This window comes from Periplaneta americana, chromosome 5, assembly GCF_040183065.1.
Source record: "Periplaneta americana isolate PAMFEO1 chromosome 5, P.americana_PAMFEO1_priV1, whole genome shotgun sequence".
Lineage (NCBI taxonomy): Eukaryota > Metazoa > Arthropoda > Insecta > Blattodea > Blattidae > Periplaneta > Periplaneta americana.
The window spans coordinates 78,807,340-78,833,841 of record NC_091121.1 but is presented as its reverse complement, the minus strand read 5'-3'; the positions used below and the strand labels follow the sequence as shown (position 1 = coordinate 78,833,841).

Sequence of the window (26,502 nt, the reverse complement as noted above, 5' to 3'; positions counted from 1 at the left end):
GAAACCCTATAAAAACAATTGTCATATATGAAATGCGTTATATTACCCTAGTTGCACCACTGAATTCTAAATCAGGTTCAATGCCAGAATTGATCCAATCACTTTTTTTTTTTTTTTCATATGAAACATGCCTTCATGGAAGGGTAAATTAGCATAGCAGATAAAGGCATTCAGAAAAATCAAATATCCTCTCACGAAGTTCAACTTTATAATCTTAAAGTTGACATGTGATGTGCTTTTCGAGGTGAAAGAATAATACAAAGTAGGAATGATATAACACTGTAAATGGGCTTATGTAGACCTGAGATCAACCATTTTTCGCTCAAATGAATAGTTTTATGCATTCCTTCAGCACAATTCTGTCCCTGCGCATATAATGAATGAAACACTGGACAACAGGCTTTTCAAGAAACAAATAATACAGTATCAGAAATCGTGGATTGCTCAATCTTCTCGTCTCACTGTGTGTATTTTGTACTTACAGGATAAAGTGTATAGAACAAAGCTCCATACCCTAGACAAATTAAGAAAAGAAAAAAAAAATTAGTCAGAAGACAACATTTTCAATTTCTTCTTTAATTTTGGTGTTAAAATCCTTACATAATTAGAAACATTAAATCCAGATCTTAGAATGTAGGCTTTCATGGTCGGCATAGTGGACGAAATGTTTGGTTGCATCACCAACAGACCATTTGGGGAGGCTGAGACATAGATGGGAGGATATTAAAATGGATTTGAGGATGTGGGATATGATGCTAGGAACTAGATTAATCTTGCTCAGAATAGGGATCAATGGCGGGCTTGTGTGAGAGCGGCAATAAACCTTCAGGTTCTGTAAAAGCTGTTTGTAAGTACTGGTAAAAAATAAAATCTTTATGTGGACTTCTAATGTACTGAAAGTGATAGAATATGAAATGCACTATACTTTCCAGTGTCAGTTATATATTTTTTTTTAGTTATTTAACGACGCTGTATCAACTACGAGGTTATTTAATGTCAATGAGATTGGTGATAGCGAGATGAGGCTGAGGAATCACCATAGATTACCTCGCATTCACCTCACGGTTGAGGAAAACCTCGGAAAAAATCCAACCAGGTAATCAGCCCAAGAAGGGATCAAACCCGCGCCCGACCGCAACTTCAGCCCGTGAGGCAAGCTCCTTAACTGACTGAGCCACGCCGGTGGCATCAGTTATATTGGAAATGTGTATTTCCATTAAAATCTCGAACTCTTATTTATCTCTGCATTATCTTACTATAGTTCACAAAATAAAAAGATGACGACAGTGAATAATGTAGTTTCTAATAGTAAATTTGGAACTAACATGCTTTTAACAATACTTCTTGTAAAATGACTAATAAAAAGTTTTGTCAGTGTTCCCACACTGATGAATAAAACTTTTTTTTTTTTTTTTTTTTTTTTTTAATATCCGAATTCATATAATAATGAACTGTAGTCATGTTATCTCAGAAATTTTAAATTGCTTCCATCACAACAATAAATAATTCATCAAGGCACAATTATAGTTGGACATCTATACCACAAACTTTTCGTGTTAGAAACCATTACTGGCATTTCAGCAGAGTATGTGTTATAGCAAGGTTTCTCAGGATACTCCCGTTTCCTCAGCCATCATGTCACTTCCGCTTAATCAACATTCTGGTGAAACATGCTCACCTTCATATTATTGTATTGTGGGCAATGGCTACTAAGTAATTGTCTACACCTTTTACATACTATGACATGCACAATAGAACTTCGACTATCATTGTACATTCTTTTAAACCCAAGTCACAATTAAATCTGAAATTTCAACCCATTATTTTTAAAAGTACCATATTCTCTTCTCTCTCCCCGAAATTTCAACCCATTATTCTTCCCCTGCATGTTAAAACAGAAATTACACAATATATTATGCAGCAATTTGGAGAGGAGTCCTTGATACTTTTACTTAATACCCTCACTACTTTGAAGTATTGGCTCAGTGGCAAACATTGGACTTGCATTTGGGAGGTCCCAAGTTCAAATCCTGGGGCCAGCCAATCTGATTGGGGTTTTAGTCGTTTCTTCTATCATTAAAAACTAGGACTCTAGGTACTTAAAAGCTAATGCTGGATTGGTTCTCACTTCCACTACGATGATACAGATAATGTTTCGAGACTTCAATCCTTACTGACTGTACATGGTGGACTGGCTGCTAGATGGCATAGGAATAAGGGAACTGATAGCAGTCATGAAATGGCTGTGATGTTAGAGACTATAAATAAAACCTACAATAAAAAATAACAGGAGATTTAAGCAAATCCCAATGATTGCATGAAATGATTATACTCCGATTAAAGTAATAAAGTACAGTATGTGCTTTTTACAACACTGTGGTGTGTTCCATGTATTTAAATAACCCATACCTAATATTTCCATGTCTAATATATGGAAAACCTCGAGGCACATTAAATAGATAATGGTGCAATATGGGCTGCGTGAAAAACCATATATATTTCTGTTTACATAATACCACAAATAAGAATAAACTTTTCATGACAAAATGTTACAATAAAATTGTTCTCCTTTTTGCCTCGAACACAGACATTTTATATCAAAAAAGAGAAAAAAACATTCTATCCTATGAAGAGTTTCAGAAATTCAGAAACCTATTCTTCGTCCAAGTTCAGTTATTTCAAATGCAAGGTTTGTTCAGTTATTCACAAATAAAAATGTTATGTTTTATTTGACACTCGCAACTGCTGAGATTATATCAGCATCGCAGGTGTGCTGGAATTTTGTCCTGCAGGAGTTCTTTTACATGCCAGTAAATTTACTGACATGAGCCTGTCGCATTTAAGCACACTTAAATGCCATCGACCTGGCCAGGGATCAAACTCACAACCTTGGGCATAAAAGCCAGCACTATACAAACTATGCCAACCAGGTCGACTATTCACAAATATTTGAAGTTATCTATTCACCACTTAACCACCCAGAGTGATCTATTTTGCTGCTTTCTTTGTAATAGGACAAATGATATTGGGACGTAAAATTTTAAATGTTTGTGTTACTGTATGTTTTCTAAAAGCTCATTTGTCATACTGAGGAAAGTGTATGATAATCAAGTAGTTTGTGTTCAGTTGAAAAGGGGAAAAACAAAGTCACAATTCTCTTAAAGAGTGATATCATCTAATTCAATACACTACTGCAATATTTATTGCTGTTCCTAATGAAAAAGTAGGAAAGGATAACTGTATCCATAGTGATAATTCTCCTTGGTCAGTTTTAATAAGAAAAAACACTAAAGTTTGCAGTAAAATACTGAATTAGATGATGACATCACCCTCATAAGTAGGGCGCGGATTTTGATAAGCTAAAAATAAACAATGTTATACATAAGTAATAAAAATCCTACCTTAAATTAACAGATCTTCAGACTGTCTAGTACGGCATTCTCATATAAAAGTACAAAATTTCCAACACAAATACCTTTTTTTTTTCACAACATACAGTATGAGCTACAATTATTAATTAATTAGGTTTAATTAAATGTTTAACTACAACAAAAGAGAAGGATGAATTCATCACTCATCAAACCACCTCCATATTTAGCATAGTGTATCTCAATGGCGGAGACTAAAATGGATGTTGGTGACTTCAAAGGAGTTCAATTCTTTTGTTTGGAAGGCAGAACATACAAAAATTCAGCCGAAAGCTTTATCTCCTAATTTCTCTTCTTCCTTCTGACATCAATTACGACTGAGAAAATCCTTTTAGATTCCGCATTTGAATGGGATAGTGTCAGTATTAATTTTTCGAATTTTCCTATATTGGAAAATTTTATTTCGTCATTGAAGTACTAAATCACCTTAAAAAAAACCCCCGAAAAATGCTCTCAAAAAAAAAAAAAAAAAACCACTTAAAATATTAAAATAGCGAAAAGTGACGTAAAAACTCTACATTTCTGTAATCAGCAGCTCCTATCCAGAATTAATATATTTACGGGTGTTACAAAGGATAAAAAGGAAATAGATGACATGTCATCAAAATCCGCGCCCTGCTTATCAGAATTATGACTGTTTTTTTTTTTCCCCCGTACTCTTCAATATTTTAAAAATACATTTCTTTGCTCATGCATATTTATAAAATTGTGTGTTAGTACTGATAAGCAAGATATTTAAAATTAAAATACATAAATATTTTTTCATTATGTTTGTAAGACTTTCAATTCTATTTGTGAAATGTATGTGCACAGTTTGACAGCTGTGTATCTCAGTTGGTACACCAACTTGCTACAGACTGTACAGTCCTGGGTTCAATCCCAGATGGTAGAAGGCTTCTTTTTTCGGTGTGTAATTCCCAGAACAACTCCAAGATCCACTCAGCCTCCTTTCAAACTGAATATCAGGTCTTTCCCAGGGATAAAAAGGTTGTCAAAGAATGGTGCTATGCCACTGAATTCTAGTATCGAGGTCATGAAAGCATAAACTCTACCTCCATTCCCCCATTCATAGTGTCTAAAGGTAACACTTTATGTGCGCAACTTAAGTTGCAGTATCAAAATACACAATCTCAAAAATGGGTAATGGTACTCGATGTAAAAAAAAACTGTGTTAATAAACGTTCTCCAATTGCACCAGATTTTCCTGTCTCTAAATCAAAACAATTTAATTATAAGGAAGTAACACTTCTAGAGATAACAAGTTTTATACTTCTAGCACTTTCGTTTCACTAATTACAATCCAAATGTCGTATCTGAGATCTTCTGTCAGTTTAGGCCCAGCCACATGATTCATAGCAATACGTAAGATTTAAGTGTGTGACTAGTTATAACTGAGATCATGTGATTGTCAGAGCAAGCAGGAATGCACTAGTATATCTGGATGAAATTACGGTTAGGATTTTGATGATAAAGACAATAATAACCGAAGTTCTACTGCATTTATTCGTGGATAATTCAGCAAAACGAGGTTCAATGGTTCTTACCACATGCCAATGTTTAACTTAAGACATACCTAACAGTGGCTCGAATAGTAAAAGTTCAGTCACATATAACAACAAAATGAAGACATTATGTAAAGTTGATAATCAATGACGAGACACTATTGGAAGAAAACAAATGGGAAGATAAAAACAGTGTGTAACACAAAACATACATTAACAGTACACATCATATTGGCATATGACAGAAGACAGACAAAAATAAAAAGAAACAAGGAAAGAAAGAAAAGATTCCTGTTTCCAGTAACACAAACTGTGTACATACCTCACGTCATATTTTTATACAGTGAGATTCACAAAGTCTGACTCGCACTTAGGGGATTTATTTTTGAAATCATTTTGAGTAAAAAAGTTCATTTGAATAATTTCATTAAATGACAAGTTAGAACTTACGGTATTTCTTTTTCTGAAGCTACACAATATAATATATCATTTTTGTGTACTTTAATCTCAAAAACTGGTTTTGTCATTTATTTTAGAGCATAAAAATAGTACTATATGAATGTGTGATATCTCCGATTGAAGTTCGCTGATATATCTATTACCAGGAAGTACAACTAACTTTGACAATACGTGTCAGAGAAAGAACAACACTTTAAGTCTGATCAGTGAACTAAGTTACTAATTAATGATGTATGCAATGGAGGGGAAAGGAATTCCCCATTATCTCCTGACTTAGTTGCCTCATGTCGTCTTACTGTGACACTTATGACATTCCAATCAATTTCGGACTGCTGATTAAATATACATTTATGAAAGTTATGTTTGCGTCCTGAAAGGTATATTATCCAAATGCAAACTCTTACAGCAGATTTTCAAGAACTTCACTTCATACTGGCCACGTGTTTGGTAAAGTTACGTTTGATAAGGTTAATCAGGTGCAAACATTTGAAGGTCCCATATTATGGAGTCACTACTAACATTAACAATTGTTTCTTCATGAATTAATTATGTACGGTACAATAATAGCAAGGACTTGTATTTCTTCTATCAATGCCCAAATTTTCGTTTATCTACAGCACAAAGTGAGGTATGTTCTAACATGAAAATTAATTGTGCAACTATTTGGAATTGAACCAAAATTCGTACGAACTTTACTGAAAATCATCAGGATTAAGATGATGTTAAAGTGTAGGTCAAACTTTGTGAATTACACTATATAAACTAAAATCAAGGAATGTTAAACACACCAAGGAAAATTTACTTCTTTGTTAGTAAATTTCTTTCAAAAGTGTGATATCTATTACTAGATAATATGTAATTATCTAATTTTGGCGGAGGTCAGAAATATGACAAAAAAAAAGACGAACTGGAGCACTTGTGTTTATGTGGCAAAATTACGGGATTTTAATCATTCACAATAAAATGAATATTACTACTCCTGGAGATGTGATGACTTGTAAATATACAACACGAGTATGACAAATCATACTGGTGTGGTGCAGCATTTACTTTAATTTATAACTAAATTTCCATGAAATTGCATTAAATATGAGGCCCCATTTTATAATAAATGAAATTATTAAAATTCAGGCTAATTTTACTGATACAAAATATAGTATCATTTGAAAGAAAAGGGTCTCTAGTATTTTCATATTAGAAAGTTATAAATGCAAAGGCATACAAAAGAATCACATACAGAATTAGTTTCCACATTTGCATGGAACAATGCAGTCTTTCCAGTATTATACAAATTTTTATCACTTGAAAACATCTTCCAAGAGAAGAAAAATTTCCTACAATATACGAAATACAGCACAAATCGTTTTGGTAAACTTTGTCTGGCGATACAGAAAATACAATTGGATAATTTAATTTTTCCTTCTTTTAATTTCTAAACCCGTATCATACACTCATGTTGTCGAACAATGAAAATGTAAAACAAAGAAAGCTTTTATATAAATTTCTATAACTCATACTCATTGTTTAAAATGATAGACAATACCTGCATTCATCAGTTGAATCAAGCCCAAGATTTCAGTAATCTTGTCAAACGAGAGTTTACTGTACTTATTCATGTTGGGTGTCAAGAGGCAGAACTGTGCAAGGTCTGGTTTATGAACTGCATGAGCCCTGATGCCTTTCAACACTGTCTCATAACTTTGTAACAATGCCATGTTACCTAGCTTTGCTCTTAATCAACATAACAATAAAAATATCATCTACTCCCTACAACAGTGCTTGCTTAATATTACATACAATACACAAAAGTTACAGACAAATTTCTACTGCAGAAGAAAAAAATAACAAAAAAAGTATCACGATATCACAAAACAGGCCTTTTGTTAGTGAAAAGACCAACTCGTTGACACCTTAAAAAGGGACAGCAGCCCAAATGACTCTGCACAGTGCCTCTAAGCGTCAGGTAAACTACACATATACAAAGGTTCACATGTTCCTCACATGAGTGACAAAAAACGATCAACGTATTTTATTCTGTGGAAAAGCACACAAATATTCTATGGAAACCAAATGTGGAAAAGAAACCAAATAGCACAAGATATTATTTCGATCATGAAGAAAAAGAACCTGAAGCTGGAGGGGTGTGTAGGAGAATTCCGAGTGCTTTGACTACAAGCCACATTATCCAACACCCGTGAAGCACCATTCAGTGGATATAATCATTATGCCACTTTTTCTGTAAACTATTAGATTCTACAACTCTCACAATAATGCCAACAAGAGTAGCATATAATAGAAGGAAAAGAAAAATATTTTTACATTGTGATACAAATGCACTCAACTGTTCTTGCCTTGTTTCTAAATCACACTTCAGTTTTATAAAATATCCCACCAATTAGGAATGTAAAACCAGGTATTCCATATTATACAGTATTGTTTACATGAAAAAATGTTTATTACAGCCCTTTTTGGAGTGGGTAATACAGCAGTAGAGGTTACATAATGCGTTTTTGTGACACAAAACAGTTTATGCCGAACAGAGAAGTCAGCAATACCGTGGACCTGCAGCAGCATGAAATTTAGTCAGAGGAGAAGCTGCAAAAATAGTTCGAGGTTCTTATAACTGCATTTATACACATTCATACACTTATATTTTAATATGCACATAATATACCTACAATATTTCAGTGCAATGCAGAATTAACAAGCATGGTAAATTTGTTATTTACATTCTTTTCTTAAAATTAAATAAATATGCAAACTTTTTTTTTACCTTGTAAGTCTGCCACTAATCTAGGCACAGAACGATTCACAATATTGTCAAAAACACAGTTTAAGTTATCATAAGAATGATATTTTTGTAGCTTCTCCTTAAAATCCACGAGAATGTCCAACAGAAACAAATAAAACAAACTCGTATTATCAGAACATGATATATATGAATGCAAGGCTCTTTCACACTCGCTCATCAAGTCAGAAGAGAAATAAAGTACAGGTAGTAATGTCTTCTGGCTAAGACACGAAGCCGTGCTGTTGAGATGGGAAGGGTACTCTCACCGAAGAGACAAGGGCCAATGGCTAAAAAGGGCTGTAAGCAAACAGAACCACTTTCAAATGCCAGAAGGAATGCAGCTGCTATAGTCAATATGGTTAGAAGCCACTCTGCCGCTCATTTCTCCCTTCTGTTGGTAAATCTGTGGTTTCTCAATGGGTAGGTTTAATAAGAGATGGTTGGATCAACAAATTGTCATACAGCAGAACACTTATGTTGGCATGTTCACAATCTTTTCTCAACAATAATTGTATTTGTTTTGCAATTGGTTAATGATTCGCTAAAATATTTCACTTTAACATTACTAGATAGTTTCTTTAGCGTAAAAAGAAACGGACAGGCCGAAGACTAAGTGAACACTCTTTCTTTCCACCATTTTGTTTGGTTATATTTCTCTTTCTTCATTCACTCACAACAAATTAAATCAAAACTAAAAGTTTATATATAAGGTAGGCTGAGGGGAGGGAGGGTGAAAGGGTCCTGGAGGAGAGAAATTATTGCCAGTCCGCGTGATGCAATTGCTTGCCTGTCTTTACACCGCTTCACTTGCTGTCACTCGCCTGGTAGGTGCTTCACAAACCTCTATATATATAATGGTCACTCTCTCCAATGTCACTTCTTGCGTGAATACAGCATACTGATAATCTCACAAACATTCACACATTTTCACAGAGAATTTTTTCAAATTTCTTTCAGACTAAACGGAATTTAATTAATTAGTTTTTGGTTAAGATGCTTAGAAGAAAATCTGGAGAATGTTGATATCTTAGATTATTTCTTGTTTTAGCTTTAGTTAAATAATTTTTTCCAATTCCTTTTGTCTAACATTAATGGACTGATAACGGAAAAATTACTTTCACACTGAAATAAAAAAAAGAACATAAACAAATCAATCATAGGCAGGAAAAAAGAATATGATGGCTGCCAGAAGTTGGGCCTCAAGCTGTTCAAGTCTGTTGAGTAATATTCTTTACCCACGACTGCACTGGACAGATGAGCTACGACCGATCGCTACCGTCAGTGTTATTAGAATGCTGTTTAGGGCTGCATAGCCCCAGCCGTGAGCGGAACAGTTCCAGGAGATATTATTGGAGAGCTGGGAACAAGCCCACTCACCACAGAGTTGCCAGCAAGGGATGGGCCTCCTGAAATAAAAATACAACCAGTTGTAAAGGCTAACCAAGATATTTCATTGTTCACTTCATTACTCAAAACCTTTGGAATTAAAAACTGAACTAAACGTTACTTAAAAAAATATAGGTCTCTATCAACATACGTGTATGTAATAGTTGGATCAAAAAAATTAATGAATAAAATAACATTACAATGTGGTACATATAAAATAATCTCCAAATTCAGTGCACTGTATCTTTCCCTGGATCTGGCGAAAATATACTTTAATATATGTAACAATTTTAAATGTTAGAGATGTTCTCTGTGACAGTAATATACCTACTCAAGGTATTCTAAGGGCTATGAAAGTCGAGTTCAGAAGTAAACTTCCTGAAGAATAACTTGGATGCAGTAGCCTATACTGCACATGTATGTTGTGGTATTACTTGTTACACGAATAATGGCCGATAGTTTTTTCTTTACTGCTTTTTTATGTCCCAGATGGTTTCAACACCTGTACCATAATCATTTGTAAACTTTTTCATGCTGTTCGATAATTTTTAATTTCTGATTCACACTAACACAACTCTCTTTCGTTTTACCACTAATATACTGCAATATTGAAAATGAAAAATTTACAAGAGCCTACTAGATGATGTTACATCAAGATTATTACATTCAGGTTATCCACAATGCACGAGTCACTGGTATTGGCTCAGAATGGGTGACGTCACACAGATACCCACTATGTCGTCTGCTTCAGATACCAGGACGGATTCCTACTATATGCTACTGCTTTCTTTCTAACGTTTAGCTTATGATATAGGCCTACGTTGTATTTTGCTAATGTAGCCTAATACTTAAAACAACTGCAACAAATAATTAATCGATATACCCAGTAGTCACCTAGAATTAAGCAAGCCGTGAGTTAATATATGAAAGAATAAGTTTTACCTTAATTTGTAAACTTCTTCATTTTCCTCTTCACTGTAGGCTCCGATCTTTTAATTCTTTTCTGGCCACTGATTATTTTTTCGCCACATTTATTTAAAAACTTCATACGAGCATATGTCCTTACTTTGACGAAAGTTTTCACCAAGTCACTACTCACACTAGGATCACTTGAACATATTAAAGAAACCAAGTTCTTCATAACTCCGACCCCTCTTCGAACCTCAGGTCCATGATAAGAACAAAAGCGTTTCTCCATTTCCTTTACGATGTCTAACCATTTGGATGTCGGCTCTGTAAGTCCACCATATGACAAACTACGAATCCAGGAGACTAGACAGTAAGAACTATGATCTGTTCCTTCTGTATCTGTTCGGTGACCTAAGTTGGGATGAGTTTCACTATGTTTGTTTGCTATCCAACCAGCAATGTATCTCAAACCTTCAGCCTCCATTTCAGTTTCCTTTTCACCTACAATCGTTGAACCTGAACTAGATGTGTCGTCTTCTTCTTGAATGAAGATGTCAGGAATAGAATTTTGTACTAAATCTGTACACTTTACACCACATGTACGAAGTAATTGGGATGAAAGGTATTCCTCACTAGATTCAGTATGTGTATTCTTGTGTTTTTCTATATTTCCGGCATTATTGCCAAGAATAATCATTCGCAGGCGGTATAGAGAGTTTAATGGGGTAGGATGGTCGTATAAACCACCTCGAGAACGGATCTGGGAAAATAAATTCTCAAGTGAATCTTGGTTCAGACGATGTGTTAAAATATATGTCATTCCTAGCTTTTGTACATCGAGAAGAAGATATTTCAAGGAAGATATAGATACAAGAATGGCTGTCTGAAATACCTGTTTTACTCGTTTACCCCTGCATGTCATGCTATTAATAGTGTCACACATATTCTTCAAAATTTTATCTTGTTCTTCCAATTTAAGTCCATATGCATTTTTGCTAGGAACTTTAGAATGAGCTGGACTATAAGAATTCATGAGATCAAACCAATTATTTACAATTTCAATGAACTCACTCGTGTTTTCTGCGATAGATGAATCGCCACCAAGTTTAAAATGACGTAAAGCAGTTGCAACACAATGTGACATTAATTCTGCAGCTTTCCTTACGTTCATTCTTTCAGTCCCCCTACAATTCAAGTGACTGGAATCGATTTTATGGCATGCTTTAATTTCATGGTTGTCATCCTTAATGAGAGATTCCAAAGGTTCTTTCGAGACAATTTTTCCATTAGAAAATATGAAGCCTGTATCGAGGAGCCAGTTTCTGATTAATTTCAAAAGGTGAGGGGCATCAGCAAAGAAATATATTCTTTCTGATGTTCTTGGGTTATAGAACCATGTTTTTGTTGGATTAACTTCATATTCTTTCCACAAACCTTGATTCGCTGCACCCATATCACAAACACAAGCTACTACTCTGTATCCTATCTCTGCAAGACGCGATACTAGATTATCTAATATAATTTTTGTCATATTTTTATCAAAATCAACATAAATTAATTGTTTCCAGTTCTTGAAGAGACCTCTCACCATCACTGCCTGCAATCTTGAATGAGGACCCACGATTTCATCCTTTAGAGAGTCGAACTCGTATGCACGTTTGACATGCACTTCGTCAAACTGAAGGACTGCAATTTTATCTGATTGTCCATATGTGATAGCAGCTATCTTCATCATTCCCAACATATCTTCGAGGATACCGGTTCCATTTCGCATGTCAATTTTCGAAGCCCATTTTTCCAACGTCGAAAGTCCAGGTAGTGGGTAATGCAATTTTTGCCTCATATAAATGTACGTTTTCTTTCCCAGATATCTTAGAGTAAAAGCTGCAGATATGTCTTTGTCAGTCCAATTCACACGTTTTTGTTTGTTTGTCAGTACTTTTATCTGAGTTTTAGTAAAAATGTCCGAAAGACCATCGACCAATTTGTTATGAATATTATGAGCACAACGTTCTTTCTTCTTACATGCTATTAGTTCCTTCCGTAAATTATTTATTTTTGTACGGTGTTGCTGTAACTTCCTTTCAGCTGCCTTCAATTTTAAATTCAGAACAAGATAAGTTTTTCTCTCTTCATCTAACTCCTTTTTCAATCTTTCAATTTCTTCGATCAGAGCCACTGCATTCTCATCACAGGTCTGGGAAGGTGGAGTGACTGAAGGAGATGGTGAACTTAATGTAGAATTAGACATACAAATATCCGAATCCTGCAACATTTCTGTAACAACTTTCTTATGATCTCTCTTTTCCTTCCTAATTTCTCGATCATACGACAATTGTTCTTTATATGTGTCGCGATCAACACCCAAATTTAGAGAAGGAATAGCATCTTTCTTAAGTATACGTGTGGTAGGAAGTCCTAATAATTCGCTCTTTAGGTCTCGATCAAAATCGCTGGCATGAAAATGTTCGGAACACACTCTACACGAATCCGGATTCCATTTTCCGTCACGCCTACATCTCTGAATCCACTGTTTTCTTAATTCCTCATTTTTCGGAAAAGTGAAGTATTTTATATGACTTCTGGAATTGTCTTTCCTTGTTTTCGCCCAGCTGTTATTGCACACTGCAACAGTACACCTCATACCCGGCATGGTTACTCACTGTAGTGTATTGCGTTATAGGCCTACACAAACACGCGAAACATGACAGTAACTCAACAGCTACGCTAGTTCACACAACTTAAGCAGAATAATAACGACACACTCACTAGTACAACACACTCACTAATAAAACAGTATATGCATATTAAAATTAATACAACCACTTGAAACTTAATGCATGTAAGAGTATTCTTATTGTTTGTATAGCAGAGTAGCAGACGACTGACCAAACGCGGTATCCCTGTGACGTCACAATCCGAATGTAGCCGGAAACTGCCGAATACAAAACTCCTTAATGTGGACAACCTGAATGTAATAATCTTGATGTTACATTACAATAAATGAGAATTAGAACATTACTCTCTTCCTTTCTCAACAATACATTTAGCGTCTATTTCTAGGGTACAATGCAAAACTTAGTTCAAAACCAACCATACTCAGTTCGAATATCAGGAAGTATAAGCTTTTTTTAAAATTCATTATTGAGACAAAATCATGCATGATTAATCCATAAAACAAATAATCTGTGCAAGAATGTGGATTACACAGTATTATGTTATTTTACTTATTTGTTTACTTCCCAAGTCAAAATTCATAAATTTTTACTGTGCAGGATATGTCCAAAATCTGTCTTAGCTAGTTGAAAACATTAACTTTTTTTTAGTACAGTTCTACAACCCCTAACACCCATCACACATTAAATATGGTTCTGACGTAAAATTCCTATCATCGATCATTACTTTCCTAATTCCTGTTATTTGTACCAAATAATTAATCAATCTGTTACACTGTAAAACGGAACACACCAACAACTTCAAAGGAAAGACACACTAAAACAGAAAATGTTAGAACTTTTAGAGAGCAATAAAATTATATGCATATGACTGGGTATGGGGTTAAGGGTAACATAACCAATTGTAGTACATCACAAGGATGGAAATTAATTGCATATGCCTAATCCATTCAGGCACTTCTTAACATTGTACAGTGAGAAAAGGAAGTTACTCCGCATTCGAGAGAGCAGAGTGTATGTGCTAGCAACAGTAGTTATGTTGGTAGCACAAACTCCCACTTGAAAAACAACATACCCTTAGCTACACAACCCCATTCAAAGACATGTCAATGACCCAACCAAGGGACTACTGCCAACTGAAATACTTTCTCTAACAGCAGATCATCACTCGCATCAGTGTGGAGAGACTATCCTTCTGCACTGTACTACATTCTTTTCTATGTGTTATATTTCATAGATCATTTGAAATGTAAAATGCCAAACATCAGTAGAAATATAAAATAAATCGTCAATCGAAGGCTTGCTTGAATTGACAATCCAAAATGCATGTTAATGCCAGCACTTACCCTTTCTATTTCTGGTGAAAATTACAATACATTTGAATAAACTAACATAGATCTTGCACCTTACCTCCTACACACAATTCTTATTCCTTACAAAAGTGTCAACTAATATACTGAATCAAATGTAACTAATCATATGCTCTAAGTGAAACAACAACCTTTGTGTGCATTTCCATGTATCAAACACAAAAAATTAATTATAGAGTAAAACAATATGCTAAATATTGTCCTCAATGCATTCAAAATCATATTATTAATAATTCATTGTAGGTAATCTCAGCATAACAGTCAATAGGGCCTTATACGTTTTTAGACAAATTAAAACAATGGCTTAGTTTTGTGTGCATTTCCATGTATCAAACACAAAAAATTAATTATAGAGTAAAACAATATGCTAAATATTGTCCTCAATGCATTCAAAATCATATTATTAATAATTCATTGTAGGTAATCTCAGCATAACAGTCAATAGGGCCTTATACGTTTTTAGACAAATTAAAACAATGGCTTAGTTGTCTTTTTAAACAGTAACACAGGAACATACTGTGTGCTAACGACATTTTTTAAATCTTCAGGAGTATATAAAAGTGAAGACGCAACGAATAAGAACATGTTTTTAACCTCAGCCTACGATCACCTGCATCAGGTGAAATACAACATGAACAGTATTCATCTGTGAAATTAAACAACTCATTTTGATGTCATTTGTTACATAGTACATCGAAGTTTAATCAAAATGATGCAAGTTTCATATAAACTAAAATATTTATAAATCCAACCAGTTCAGTTGAATTGCATTTATAATAATAATAATAATAATAATAATAATAATAATAATAATAATAATAACAACAACAACAGTATTTCTGTGAAATAAAATGGGAGACTTGTGTTAAATCTGTCACTATTTCGATGAGTATTTCGTGAAATAAGTCATCAGTTACTGTGCGACAGTTAATGATTATTCATGTATGCACAAAAAACCCCTCTTACTGACCACATTAGATGTAGGGAACAACACTGCCAGTATACAATTCACACCAAATTCACTAGCAGAGGCTAGTCCCCCCCCCCCCCCAAACTCTTCACATCAAAATATAGCCTCCATTGCATGACATACTATAGCAAAGGCTTAAAAATATTGTATGTTACATAAAACATTCTTCAATCTTTGCTGCAGTCGGCTACAGAAATCTATCTTTTTTCGATAGCCATAGAGTCAGTAGGGGGAGGGGAAGGGGGAGGGAGAGAGGGGAGGGAGAGGGGGAGAGAGGGAGAGAGAGACTTGCAATGGAAGACGTATTTCAGACACAATTTCTTTTTCCTCATCCTTGTTGTCATCACCATTCATATTTACAACCTCAAATGCAAAGTTTCATTCAGCCACTATTTATTGTTTATTTAATTAACTGACCATTTCCCTTAACCCATATTTTAATGTTTTTCAATAATGTTCTTTCATTGGGACTTTTACCTTTCATCTGAGCCCAAGACTAAATAATACGAATGATTAGAACTGGAGATAGATCTGAAGAATTTGTACAAACGGTTTTTCTAAAATTTCTTAACTTATTATCTGCCAAAATTAGATTTCTAGACAAAAATATACATGGATCAAATTTATTTTAGACTTATAAGTGTCCGAAAAGACTAAAAAAATTGGATATAACAATATGAAATCTCGATAGGTTTGAAGTGGAATGGCTCTTGTGCTAGGTGCAGGAAAATGAAAGAAGACAGCTTCAATACAAATAATAATAATAATAATAGTAATAATAATAATAAATACAAAAACTACTACATATTCTTTTCATTTTTCTGAATTTCAAAGTATGTCATACTAATGCTTAATCAGCATAAATGTTATTTATGTAATAAAGCTATTTTTATTAAATTTCAAAATTCACGATTAACTCGAAAACTTTAAGCAATAGAAACATTTCGAAAACAAATATGAAATCACCATAACCATTTCTATGAGAATCCGCAGTTCTAACAGATAAAAGTTTAGTCACTCTGCACACGGAAGTCCGCCAGGCGAAAATACTTCTTTGTTTAATTTGCCAAACACGGAAACTAGTAAATATTTCGAATAGCAACCACTTTCAAAACTAATTTTCATTCTTTCTAAATATTTCTCTCACTGACACCACCATCTAAAGTGAAAAATAAAAAAAGTTTGCTGCTTATCAACTTTTCAGGATGTCAATGTCTATTTTGAACAGATCACTTTGAAGTTAGTATTTTTTTTTCATACTTTCCAAAAAAGATTCTGATTTCGAATATTTTTGTATGCTTTCTTTAGACATTTATCTATGAATCCTAAAAATTACAGTGCGATTGATTCACTATCATAGGAGCTACAGCATGATGTTCAGATACACTCCTTACCCGATACCCATTTCAGTGAGTGTTGACGACCACTCATCTAAATTCTTAAAAGTAAAAAAAATTATGGTTTATTTAACGATGCTCGCAACTGCAGATGTTATATCGTGTCGCCGATATGCCGGAATTTTGTCCTGCAGGAGTTCTTTTACATGCCAGTAAATCTACTGACATGAGACTGTCGCACACTTAAACGCCATCGACCTTGGCTGGGATCGAACCCGCAACCTCGAGCATAAAAGCCAGCATTATACTAAGTACGCTACCAAGGCAGACTTCTTAAAGTCCATGGAGACATTACTATTGTGCAATATTGTGACTCAAACTTCAAATTCATTTGCCAAACTCATTACTACCTTATTTTGCTATAATTTTCTCTTTAGTCTTGACACCCAAAAACTTGCATATTCTCCTAATAGGCTTTGAATACAATATCTTGATGCAAATTTCCACCACAAAGTGAGAATAGAGTGTAAGCACACATGGATTTTATGTTATGAACAGATTCGAAATGCATTCGTTATGACTGTTATAAATCTATTAATCTGATGATTGGTTCATTAGGAGACAGATAATTGAGGTTCTACTGTGTTACTATGGAGTACGACTGCATATATTATTAATACATAATAAAACAGGAATCTCAGATTTTACACTGACATAAAGAGCCGTAAGGATAAAGTAAAATATATGCCTTTCAATTCTGGCCTTCACTTGACTCTAAACTCAAGAAAAGATCTTACAGCATAGTGTAACTGAAGCAAAGTGAACAAGTCTGAGAAAAATATAAATGTGAAACATGTTTGGTCTAAATATAAAAAGTGCAGAACTTATTCAAACTGAGATTCCGAAACAGATTGTTATATCCTCAGTGTACATATAAGGTGTGTGCGGACAGAGAAAAATACCACACTGGCAAGGCAACACAGAAATACATTTCCATTTATTACATAAAGTGCGACATAGGTTTTTGTGTGAATTACTGGACTTCCAAGAGTTGAAAGGAAACAAGAATAAGTGTAAGAAAAGAATGTGATGTATGTACTGTTGGTGTTTACAAGTAAACACTGAGAATATATCAAATTCGTCAACTTTCTTCATCACAAACAAACGCAAAATCAGATTTTCCACCTTTTGCAACAAGGTATAAGTATCTTTAAAATAGTTCAATTCTGATGCTTACAGTTGAAGTTCATAACTTTCTCCTAATCAACTAAACGTACATGGTGACAGGTGAAAACATGGTTTTGCACTTTAAATGTTAATATTTTTACTGAATGCAAATGTAGATGCTAAAAGATCATGTCATTGCGGTAATTTAATGCAATAATTTATATTCAGAAACAATACTAAAAATATAAATTAAACTGCTTCTACAGAGCCAATGTATTATACTACATGCCTGCTAATACAATTTATGTACAGTCTTGTTTCAATCACAAATTAACATAAAATTATAAAGAACATGATGTATTTTACCCTGTATTGTTACCACTCAAGACATGTTCTCTAGCATACACACATACACAATGGTGCCTGTCTATAGCAATATTCTGAATTCTCTGCAATTATCTATTCTCCAATAAACAATACTGTAACTGTCAACTGTGTCTAGATGGTATAATGTGTATAGCACAATATAAAATAAAACAAGGTGAAGGCAAGTGCTTAATTATTATGGATATTCACAAACACTTTTTAAACAGAACACACTCTCAAAAAATATTTCTGAACACATATGATAGAATTTACGCAAATACAGCATAAGAAGGCGAATAAAATTTAAAATTCCCTGATGGAAAGCACATGCAACATCAAAACTGAAATAAATAAATAAAAAAAATCATGGCAGAGGTTGACACAGAGGGGAGAATCCAGGTTTTTAGAAAGAAAAGTACACAAATATATTCCATGCGTACTTCCAATTCAGCAAAGGAACTTTATCTTGGTAAGATCAGATGACAAAAATGTTAGTTCTCCTCTCCTGTGGTCTGTGCCAGAAAAGAAGCAAAATCAGTTAACTGTAATAACCAGTTCACTATGCATGTACGCTTCACAAGAAAAATAGGTAGTTCACAGTCATGGATTCAGTGAATATGGTCACAATTTACCTCAAATATAGCCATGGCCACAATTTGCCTCTAATATAATCATTAGTACTTACTTATTCTGAAACTATCTGCATTATTAGAACATGTTTTTGTATTATCCAGAAACCTTAGGATATGTTTCAAAGTACCTCACATTTTCACCAATGTTTATGAATGATGTCACTGTTGTAATAGAATCACAACAGCTATCGATCTCAAGAGTTCCACCCTTTCTCCAAAGAGGAGTATCGTTAATTCAAGGATCCACCTCAAGGAGTAACCTGTAAATCCCTGTCAGGGCACAATGTTGATAATGATCTATATTGCGCCATGGTTGATGATATGGACAAATATTGGAAAGATAGCATATGTTAAGACAAAACCTGTTTCAAACACAGTCTTCATCCACTACAAATTCCATTTGGGTTTGCTGGGATTTCAACCCAGATCCTCTATGTGATAAGCTTACATTTCAATTGTAGAACTACTTTATAACTATATCCACAAAATGTTAGATGAATAATGATATTTATCTATTACTATAAAAGATAGTATTATTTCCTTGGTCACAATCCCAAGACATCCCTAAAGACATCACTAAATCAGTAGTCCAACACAATGTTTTCTGCAGTGAAAACTGCCTCTCATAAGAGTATACTGTATTATAAAATTAGTTTATAATGTTATATTTTATTGCACAAGCCAATGTTTGTTTAGAAAACGAGCATTTACGTAAAGATTAATTTTTGGTCCTACAGAATTTCTCTCTTATGGTAACAATATTAAAGAAAAACTCGCTCTGGCGCCAGGGATCGAACCCGGGTCCTTGGTTCTACATACCAAGCGCTCTAACCACTGAGCTACACTGAAGTTCAATCCACAGCACCAGATCGAATCCCTCTCTAGTGTTTTTCCCTTTGTGGCCTTACTTCGTATTCGACATGTATGTTGACATATATTACATCAAATGCCATTATACAAGGAGTGCATTCAATTGAGTGACTTAGTGGCCAGGATTTCACAGTATATGCACTGCTGGGAGAAGAATCTACGTAAAGAATAATTTTTGGTCCTACAGAATTTACTTGTTATGGTAACAATTGTTATTAGAGGAGAAAAACTTGCTCCAGTACCGGGAATCGAACCCTTGAGCTTGGTTCTATGTACCAAGCGATCTAACCACTGAGCTATGTCAAAGTTCAATCCACACCATCGGATACTCTAATAACAACTGTTATGATAACAGATAAATTCTGCTTCTACAGAGCCAATGTATTACACTATATGCCTGCTTATACAATTACGTAAGGTCTCGTTTCAATCACAAATCAACACAAAATTATAAAGAACATGATGCATTTTACCCTGTACTGTTACTACTCAAGACATGTTCTCTAGCATACATACGTACACAATGGTGCCTGTCTGTAACAATATTCTGAATTCTCTGCAATTATCTATTCTCCAATAAACAATACTGTAACTGTAAAATGTAGAAATCTTGAGTTTACTTTGTAAGTACATTAATTCACTATTGATGTTTTATATTAAAATCAAGATACATTTAGTACTAAGCAGAACATTCATAATTTTAATACAGAATACAAATCTGAACTCTATCCTACCCTCTGTTAGTCTCAGCTGTTATAACAAAGAAGGTTCATTATTTACATATACAGGTTGAACCGTAAGTAATGTCAATTTCAAGGGATTATTCCTTAAGATATTCAAACAAAAAAGTTCAATACAATTTTGCTCATTTACGCTTCCTTTCTGAGATAAAAATTGTTTTATATGAAATATCCCATAGCATGTTTTGGGAAAGCCATTGATTTAATTCCCAATATGCTCAGTCAATTTAAGAGAGCAGTGTATTATGATGATTGAAAAAAAATTGTATTTCTGATCTTTAAATATGTAGAAATTTGATTCAAACAAATGTAACATTTTAAAATTACTTTCCAGAACAAAAAGTTACATTTGTATATTATAGCATAGCCTTTAATGCAATGCCTTAGTATCTTACAGTTTTTTAAGATCAGGTGAAAAAGTTTAGAACAAAATTAACCATACTCAATTGATGAATTGTTTATGTTTGTAAATTAAATTATTCTTATAATGTAATATATGGTTTTGTATAATTTACTTGTTCCACATCTCAAAGCTATAATTAAGGCACTATATTCATCGAGCAGACCAATCCGCCATGTTGATTCCCAAGCAAGTGACGTAATGTCTGTGTGACAGAAACAAGAATACGGAAAGTAAAAGGTCTGACATGTGATGCATTTTAGTTTTAAACATTAACCTGTATTATTAATTTTACGCAATGGTTGGTTGTGTGGCTCCAAATTGTACAAATAATTGTAGACATAGAATCTACAAATTGTACCATTTTCCTGCTGACAAAGAAAGAAAAAATAAGTGGCTCATAAATTCGAGACGCAAGGATTTGACGCCAACAATAAATAATTACCTTTGTAATATAAGTATGATTTAACATATTTTATGGTGAAATATTCCAAGAAATTAAATGTGATTTCAATATTTGCATTCAGTAGACATCAAGAGATTTTAAGTGCATTCATGAAACATTTATTCAGGCTGCACTACTTCATATAGAGAGGAATTCATTGTTGTCGCCAGTAGTTTAGTGGTCGAAATGCTGGTCTTTAAGTCGCAAGTTCGAGGGTTCGAATCTCCACGTGCAGATCAATTTTTTTTAGTTTTAATTGCTTTTTACCTTTAAATCAATTATTGAATAACTTCACGATATCTTTACTTGTTAACTTTTTGCAATTTACTTGGCTGACCAATTAATTTCCATTGAAACACTGACATAGCATTTACTTTATTTAATGGCCTATTTTGTAATAAATTAATTTTCATCGAAATCCACATAAGGGCTACTTTACTTTATATTTATGAATTAATCACGGAATTAATTAATTTCCATCTAAATATTAACATACATAGAGTCTACTTTACTTTACATTTTTAAATTAATAATTTCATAAATTTTCACTTAAATTAATGCACACAGAATTTTCTTTATATTTTTAATATTCTTTCAAACTTTAATTCTTTCACGTGGATATACTTTACCATTGCATTTGTTTATTTCACAGACAACTATAGTGAAAGCGTACTGTCTCCCAACCTCAAACATGCATACATAATCTTGTTCTTGTACACGATCTCATGTTAAAATTGTTATGTCACCTTGACTGTAGGATTAAAAATGGCAGACTGTTCTGATTGTATAATACAGCGCTCTAGCTACAATTCTCATGTAAGATCTATGGAATAACATAAATCAATCTTCTTAATGTATCCAGCTGTTTGCTGATAACATAAAGTCCACTATAGTCCACTGTAGTTTATTCAGTTGTTTTTCACGAGAAATGAGGGGTATTTTGATCGCTATTAATTATAGATGCCTGCTGCTAGTAGCCAGAGTTGGGGTGTAGTCAATATATACTGCAGGGCTATGTCTTCTGCAACTGGTACTGATGATTTTAATTGACTTCTTTTGTGGTTTATGGATGGACAGTATATAAGACTGTGTTCCAGATCTTCATCATGATTATTACATCACAGACAAGTAGGAGTATCAGAAACGTGAAATCAGTGTAGGTACTATTGTGTGACAATGTGACCTGTTCTGGCTCTTGTTAAAAATGTCTGAACATGTCTGGGCAAGTTTTTGTACATTTCCAGGTCATTTGATTTCTTTTGTATAGACTGTAAAATTTTTCCTTTGTCAGAAGAGAGCAATTGATCCATAGTTTGTAAAATGAGACTTCACTGAAGCAAAAGCATTGGATAGAGATATCACTTGAAGAGGACTTGGTTGCAAATATGTTGCCTGTTTTGCAATATTATCGACTTTCTCGTTTCCAGGTATACCACAATGACTAGGTATCCATTGAGATGTTATTTCCTTTTGGAGTTCTTTTAGTTTACTCAGTTGTTTCTGAATTGGAATAATTCTATGTGCATATAGGTTTGGTACATATTTAATTATATTAAATATAGCCCCTTGGAGTCGGTAAGAATGCAAATAGATTTTTCAGAAATTTGAGTAACACACTGAAGAATAACATAAATGAAATATTCTTATTGGGTGGAAGATGAGTTTAGAAGTGATGGCAGGTAAGTCGAGACACTGCCAACTCAACACTAATGTGTCATCACGTCTCACAAAATTATTACTACTTGCCATAAGCTTGTCTCTAGACAGAACTTTATAGATAAAAATTCAGACTATCTCTATATAACATTGCTTTATTGGTTTTATCAACAATAGGGAGTTCAATTACAAAAGACAATGTGCGACCAAATCCACATACAATCCAGACTTATGGATGATACAGAAGAATCTTAATGTTCTTCCATAATCATGCTGCTCTACAGACAACAACACAACAGCAACATAAAATGTGAGAATGGGTTCCATTACCTGCCATGCTACTCACCTACAGGCCCAGAGCCTGCTATGGGAGTAGGTGAAGAAGAGACCATATTCATGCGCCCCTGTTCTTTCACTATTGGATCTGTAAAAACAATCACAACAAAGTCATTATACTGGCTGTCTGTAATGAATGAATGTATCATTTCAAAATGTTCTGCAACACGTACATCATAAAATCACGCGATCTTAAAAGCCAATTTGCTTTCTGAGCATTGAATTAGAAAAATAATACAATAGACATACTCCAGCCCCCAAAGATCTCATTGTTTTACCTCTGAAATCTGGTACTTGATACTATTAATCCAGTTTTGTTTCTTTCCGAAAATTTTTACAGATCTTTTGGATGTTTTAACAACATGTGCAACATGCAAGGAAATCATTTTTATATTTCCTGATTTGAGCATTAAGGACAACGGTAGTCTGAATGAAATAACCATCTGCAAAAAAAAAAAAAAAAAAAAAAAAAAAAAAAAAAAAAAAAAAAAATCTTGACTGCGAAAATTGCCATCTAGTGTCTTCTCGTCCATAGACAAGGTTCTTTCACAACCATCAGGATTACTTCTTTTATGAAGAAAGGTATTTTAAGAGTGTTTGACAGCAGTATGAACTCGAGAACAAAGAAAAGACTGGAGAAACTGATGGTGCATCACAATATGAGGGTAATGGTTTTTTAACTCTAAAAATGGAAGTAAAGTGAGGTTAAACAACAGATGAATTGTGTGATCAATTTTATTCAATGAAGTGACAATAGGGAAATTTCTGCATATTCCTACTATATGAGGCATCTGCGTAAATTTATACTGAAGATGTACAACAAACCACAAACCAAAGGAAGAAAACTATTTATAGCTGTGATATCGACACAATCATTGTGATTATTTATTATACTGTAATTGTTCTTATTCACAAATTTACTTCTTTTTTTTTAAATCTAGACAACTCTCACTTTCAAATGGCCCATATTAATAGGATTCTACTTTATTTTGCAAGATTTCGCCTATTTCCAGAATATCTTTCTATTGCCTCATTCACTAAATCATTACATGATGAGTTCAGTATTAGTTTAGCTTCAGCACAAAAACTTTTCTCTTCACACTAACAAACCAAAGAAAGTAAACCATTTACTACTTGTGACATCAACACAGCTACTATAACCAGTGAGGGAAGTGGGAAAAAACCAGAGGCGGTATGCTACGTCAAGATTTTCCCCTGGCATACCTCGATTTAAAAAAGGCATAACCCCTCCCTTACAATATGCACATACATGATGTATACAATAAATTGTTTCTGTACAGTCAGTAACATGAATCTTTGAAGCTTACGCAAAACATTTCTTAATAAAATAATTTCAAGTTATTACAGTTATTTACTAGATTATTTTGCAATGTCCACTGAGACATAATTTAAAATAATGTTAAAGCTTCAAAGTGCGTTACTTAATTATTAATAAATAATGCAACAACAAAAATGACACAGTCACTAAATTGGCAACAATGGCCACCACAAGCTACAGACCACAGCCTTCTTTCTATACTTGAAATACTACCGTTGTAAGCATTCCAGGGGTTGACTTATCAAATAAATGTGTCTAAATTCACGTTGAATACAGTTCCAGAAGGCTGTGATTTAGATTTACGAAGCAAACAGATAGTACTCTTTGCTGTGAAGAAATGTATAAATAAATGTTTACAGATCATATTTTTTCCGTGACGGTATGTCATTCTTCAATAACGGTATGTTTTCTGGCCATAGAAACCAGTGACGGTATTCCATACTGGCATATACTGTCTCACTTCCCTCACTGACTATAACAAAGTTAATATACTGTAATTTGTTTTTACTCTCGAAAAATTCTGTTTTCTGTATCTGTTAATTGAGACTTTGCTAATCCAGACAACTCTCAACACTGATTGGTATAGGGTTTTACTGCATTATCCAACATCTCACCTATTTCCAGAATATCTTTCTACTGTCTCACTCACTAAATCATCATATAATGAGTTCACTATTAGTTTAGATCCAACACAACGAACTTTTCTCTTCGACAAACATAAACGAGGCACAGAAAACTTAAAATTTAAAGTGGTATCAAACATCAATAAACAAGATCCATCTAGACCAGCCTTTACATTGGATTACAATGTCCGGAAATTGGTTTAAATTATTAGTACTTGTATCTTCCCATACAATCTAGCTTCATATCCTCTAACACAATATTATACAAATCATAGTTACTACTACCACCAGTAATAATCGAGAAAATACGACAGATGTGATTAAAATGTAAACATCTTAATAAATATGACTGCTCTGATCATGTGACTATGCAAATTTGTACGATATACATATAACCACTCTGAAATAATAAGCCTACTACATTCTTAAATAAGTGTGTTTTAATATGCTGTCTCCCTGCCACATTTTCTGAACTATCCAAATTTATTATCCCTCTAAATCTCAGACTGGGAACTTCATTATAAATTTAACACTTTTAGCCTGTCTACTTTATAGCTTCAAAATGTACTACAGCGTTAAGGTTTGCTGTTCTATCCTGCATATATCAACCCAACAGCCCAATATCCCTGTCCTCAATACAAATTCTTCAGTGAATGTTGAAGTTTGGAATGTAAGCTATGTAGAATTGCAGAGTTTCGAATGCTATTGTGAATGGTTTAAATATGTAAATTTAGAAAATCAAACTAGAAATATATTACATTCGCTTTTGTCACACAGAGTTTAGAAAAATTGAGCCAATCATGTTACTTTGTTCCTCTGCATTCAATCCATTTTTTGAACTCTATTTCCTTTGTTTACTGAATTAATTTTATAACTGTGAAGAATAACTTCTTGTTTCTTTATTAAGATTGCATTTATGAGTTTCACTCAGTTCCAGTATTGTGTGGGTTAGTTCCATTCTACAGAATTTACCCATATGACAGATCACAAAAGAACAAGAAATGAGGATACTGTACTTACAAAGATCTCCGTTACATAATCTCTCCCTTACCACTCCTTTAGACTTTTAGTTAAAACATCGAACTTTACACATAACTAAGT

The 26,502-nt window shown here is 33.8% G+C and overlaps 1 protein-coding gene across 3 annotated transcripts in view; it reads right to left on the bottom strand.

Moving 5' to 3' along the window:
• Positions 1-4,912: 4,912 nt before the first annotated feature.
• The window catches only part of CkIIalpha (casein kinase II subunit alpha), a 53,334-nt gene continuing 31,744 nt past the window's right edge, over positions 4,913-26,502 (bottom strand). For 2 of the 3 annotated variants that reach the window (XM_069826045.1, XM_069826046.1), the window contains exons 8-9: positions 23,450-23,527; positions 4,913-9,586 (exon numbers count right to left, since the gene is read on the bottom strand). In XM_069826045.1, the coding sequence (XP_069682146.1) occupies positions 9,480-9,586; positions 23,450-23,527 (185 nt within the window). In that variant the 3' untranslated portion in view covers positions 4,913-9,479. Of the gene's footprint in view, positions 9,587-23,433; positions 23,528-26,502 lie in introns of all 3 variants that reach the window. The other variant, XM_069826047.1, reaches the window with a different exon arrangement.